The sequence below is a fragment of the Electrophorus electricus genome, chromosome 22 (assembly GCF_041902795.1).
Source record: "Electrophorus electricus isolate QZ-2024a chromosome 22, ASM4190279v1, whole genome shotgun sequence".
Classification (NCBI taxonomy): Eukaryota; Metazoa; Chordata; class Actinopteri; order Gymnotiformes; family Gymnotidae; genus Electrophorus; species Electrophorus electricus.
The window spans coordinates 1,190,001-1,195,000 of record NC_137518.1 but is presented as its reverse complement, the minus strand read 5'-3'; the positions used below and the strand labels follow the sequence as shown (position 1 = coordinate 1,195,000).

At 38.6% G+C, this 5,000-nt stretch overlaps 1 protein-coding gene across 3 annotated transcripts in view; it reads left to right on the top strand.

Moving 5' to 3' along the window:
- Positions 1 to 5,000, top strand: part of epha8 (eph receptor A8) — a 55,445-nt gene that overhangs the window by 46,420 nt on the left and 4,025 nt on the right. For all 3 annotated transcript variants that reach the window (XM_081705373.1, XM_081705374.1, XM_027024887.3), the window contains 5 exons: positions 384 to 445; positions 584 to 793; positions 987 to 1,136; positions 4,179 to 4,369; positions 4,976 to 5,000. The exon at positions 4,976 to 5,000 is cut by the window's right edge and continues 131 nt beyond it. In XM_081705373.1, the coding sequence (XP_081561499.1) occupies positions 384 to 445; positions 584 to 793; positions 987 to 1,136; positions 4,179 to 4,369; positions 4,976 to 5,000 (638 nt within the window). The remainder of the gene's footprint in view (positions 1 to 383; positions 446 to 583; positions 794 to 986; positions 1,137 to 4,178; positions 4,370 to 4,975) is intronic.

Here is a 5,000-nt window from a genome sequence, read left to right as displayed (position 1 = left end):
GTTACTGTGATATTATATGATAGTACAGTTTCTTAACTCTTACAGTACTGTGATATTACATGATAGTACAGTTTCTTAACTCTTACAGTACTGTGATATTACATGATAGTACAGTTTCTTAACTCTTATGTTACTGTGATATTATATGATAGTAGTTTCTTAACTCTTACAATACTGTGATATTACATGATAGTACAGTATCTTAACTTTTATGTTACTGTGATATTATATGATAGTACAGTTTCTTAACTCTTATGTTACTGTGATATATGATACAAGCAATCCTGTTAGTGTGAGCATAATATAGCTATTAGTGCTGATAAGAATTTCAGCTGTAATTCAGTTTTCTTTGTTTCACACAGTTTCTGCTTGTCTCTTCTCAGGTAAACCAGTAATGATTATCACAGAGTACATGGAGAACGGCTCACTGGATTCATTCTTGAGGGTTTGTAATCAGCATGTCTGCAGTCTTCCAGACACATAGCTGAGCTCCTTATAAGCACGGCAGACTCACAAGGTAGAAACACAGTACGGAAGTGAACGTCGACATGTTTATTTATTTACTTATTTATGTCTCTAACAGAGAAACGATGGTCAGTTCACCATTATTCAGCTGGTGGGAATTCTCCGGGGCATCGCAGCAGGGATGACCTACCTGTCTGATCTCGGCTACGTCCACCGGGATCTGGCTGCCAGGAACATACTGGTCAATAGCAATTTGGTGTGCAAGGTTTCAGACTTTGGCCTCTCGCGGGTCCTGGAGGACGACCCCGATGCAGCATACACAACCTCTGTGAGTCTGCTGCCTCTGCTGCAAAAAGTTTCTTTATGCCAAATAAACAAACAAATTCAGACTGAAAACACAACACCTCCGAGCTCCATGGCATCTTGCCATCGTGGTACATGTCAGTTTGTCTAAGCTTCACTGGTGGGTTGTGGAACTGGGTGCATAAGTAAATGTTGGTCCCCCTCCTCCCTGTCGCCAGGGTGGGAAGATTCCGATCCGGTGGACGGCTCCGGAAGCCATTGCCTATCGCAAGTTCTCCTCGTCCAGCGATGTGTGGAGTTACGGGGTGGTCATGTGGGAGGTGATGTCTTATGGAGAACGGCCGTACTGGAACCTCACCAACAGAGATGTGAGTCCCTCCTGCGTAGCTGGAATCCTGTAGGAAAGATATCAAAGAGTTCCTAAAATGAGTAAATGCGATGTTAGAAGCTATGCTACTGATGACCCTGTGTGACCCTGTGTGACCCTGTGTGACTGTAACACTGATCAAACGTTCTGGGGGTAGTAAGTGCACTTATTAACAGAGAGGAGATGAGTTCAGTGAACAGATGCAACAAATAATCAGTTATACAATCACAACTTGCAGTACCAGCCAAGAACAGACACTGAATTTATATGAAGCGTGCACACACACACACAAACACACACACACACACACACATACACACAGACACATACACACATGTATATACACACACACACACACACACACACACACACATATGCACACACACACACACACACACACACATACACACACACATGCACACATATACACACACATACACACACACACACACTCACAGACATGCGCATGCACACACGCACGCACGCACACGCACAGATACACACATGCGCATGCACACAGACACACATGTATACATACACACACACACACACACACACACATACACACATGCGCACACACACAGACACACACATACACACACATACACACACACACACACTTTAATATATCAGCTTTAATTTGTAAATGTAATTCTTCTTGAAGGACAACAATAAAGTCATAAAGTTTAAAATGCCATATTTTAGGTACCTGTTCAATAGACTGAAATAGCATAGAGGATGTCACCGACTGTACAAATTGAATACAACTATTTAATTACAGTTTTTACAATCATTTTGACCCTCGTCTCAGTACCATGTCCTCTTCTTCAAAACTCTTCACACAGGGTGCTTTTGAAATGCACACCTCAGCACATCAGTTACACTTTAATGTAAAATGCACTTCAACCATCAAAACACATCATATTTAATCCAAAAGTGACTCATGCTGCCATAACTATAACACAATTATAACAACTGTAATATAACTATAACACACCTATAACACAACTATAACAGAAATATAATACAACTATAACATCTATAACACAACTATAACAACTAGAATACAACTATAATAACTATAACATAACAATAACACAACTATAACACAATTATAACACAACTATAACACAACTAAACATAACTAACACATCAACTATAACATAACTATAACAACTATTACAACAATAACACAACAATTACACAACCATAAAACAACTATAACAATGATAACATAACTTTAACATAAATATAGCACAGCTATAACACACCTATAACATAATTATAACACAACAATAACGCAACTATAACAACGTGAACTATAACACAATTATAACACAACTAAAACAAAACTATAACAACTATTACAACTATAACAACATATAATACAACTATAACATGACTATTACACAAGTATAACATAACTATAACACAACAATAACATAACTATAACAAAACTAACATAACTATAGCAATGTAACTATAACACAATTATATCATAACTATAACAACTATAACATAACTATAACATAACTATAACAACTCTAACAACTATAACATAACTATAACAACTATAACATAACTATAACATAACTATAAGAACTATAACAACTCTAACATAACTATAACATAACTATAACAACTCTAACAACTATAACATAACTATAACATAACTATAACAACTATAACATAACTATAACATAACTATAAGAACTATAACAACTCTAACAACTATAACATAACTATAACAACTCTAACAACTATAACATAACTATAACATAACTATAACAACTATAACATAACTATAACATAACTATAAGAACTATAACAACTCTAACATAACTATTACATAACTATAACAACTATAAGAACTATAACATAACTATAACATAACTATAACAACTCTAACATAACTATACATAAGAATGTATGTTATGAATGCTTTCTCCCACAAGACTGCCCCTCAATGAACTTCACAACTTGTAAAACTGCACAATACATTTACTGTATGTTTGCTTTTTCTCTGTTTCTGCATCCACAAATATTTCAAGCCACCTAAAGAAACTTTTGATCTGTTGTCTCTCACTATAGATGTCATGACTGTTTAGTAAATGTACAGTAAACTGTAAATGAATGAATGTTTTACTGTATCTGAAACCCAGAATAAAAATATTAAAATAATGTAAAACAGTATATGATAAAGAAACAAATCGCAGAAGCCCCAGTATTCTTCAGGTTTTTGCTGGATTTGGACATTTGTTCTCACAGTACAATATACTGTAGTGTAGAAAAGAAAATATATATAATCAATAACAAATACAGTAATACCAAATCAATATTTTCACTTTATACATTAATCACACATATTTGTCGGCCTGTCAGTATCAGATGTGTACAGTTGTCCTGGGCCATTCATCCTGTCCGCTGTGTTTGGCAACAGATTTTCATCCACATCGCTCTGAGTGTTGTCTGTGTAGGTCATTAGCTGAAATGACAGCCAGGTGTTTCCGCAGTACATGTTCTGCAGTGATAGTGGAAACATTCATCCACAGTGATCAGAATTCTGTTGGATTTTGGACAGAGAAAGTCTAAATGTCTGACACATTTGCCTTAGTTGTTCAGACCTTTGCTGGTGGTGAACACTGACTGAGAGACGGATTCATGAGTTCTGGAAGAAGAGGTGATTGAACGCCTTTTGTATCCAAGCTCTGCGAAAGTATAGGCAGTGTAGTGCAGATAGTCCATCTATGTGGTAAAGTGTTTTGGAAAAGGTCATGCAAAGAAAAAGTATGAAAACAATTCTAAAAAACAATAAAACTGGAATTGAATCATTGATATGCAAAGGATAAGCGTCCCAAAGATTTAGCATCTCCATATCCCATGGGTTCATTTTGTAAGGATGATTTTATATTCTAAACCCAACGTATGTGTAGGTCACCACAGACTGACACAGTGGGGTGATGTTTAGACCCAAAAACACCTCCAGGACAGTGCTGCTTCACTAATTCGTACATTGGCCATGTTCCTGCGTGTGTTTCTGCAGGTAATCAAGTCCGTGGAAGAAGGCTACAGGCTGCCAGCACCCATGGGCTGTCCTGGCACGATGCACACACTGATGCTGGACTGCTGGCAGAAGGAGCGCGCAGAGCGGCCCAGGTTCAGCCAGATCGTCACGGTGCTGGACAAGCTCATCCGAAACCCAGAGAACCTCAAGTCAATGGACACATTGTGCAGGTGGGGACCCGGTTATCGATACGTGGCCCTCACCAGGGATTTGCTTGACAAATGTGCTCTGTTAGTGTCAGGCATAAGCCCCCCTCTCTGAAACCCTGCACTGCTGGGGGCAGGAACGCTTGCACCAAATGGCAGAGGATAAGGTAAGTTGTCTTAAGAAGGGGCTAAGACACAAGTATACATTTTCCAATCATCTCTTTTCAAATAGATGTGTTCTTTGTTACATAAAAGGCCTGCTATATTGACATTGATCTGCGCTAAATTAAAGAAGAGTGCGTGTGCTGTTACTGGTGCATGGGGGGCGTGGGGGCCCAATTGAGTATAAATCACTCACATCAAGGTGCAGAAGTACAGGTGCCAAAAATTACTGGTGCATATCGTGATGGAGCAAAGTAGTGATGGGGAGATTTTCATCCCTGCATTAATCTACCCAAACCAGCCATCCCGCAATCAGATACCAGCACTCTTGCTGCTCTGCCATTTCAGCTGGTATTGATTTTCTGCCTGAGCTGGTTGCATTTCAAAGGTTCCTCTGCCCCCCCCACCCAACCTCCACCCCCATCTGCTCCTTCACCACCACCTTTCTCTTTCTCTCTCTCTTTTCAGACTGAGCAGTCCTTTGATGAACAGA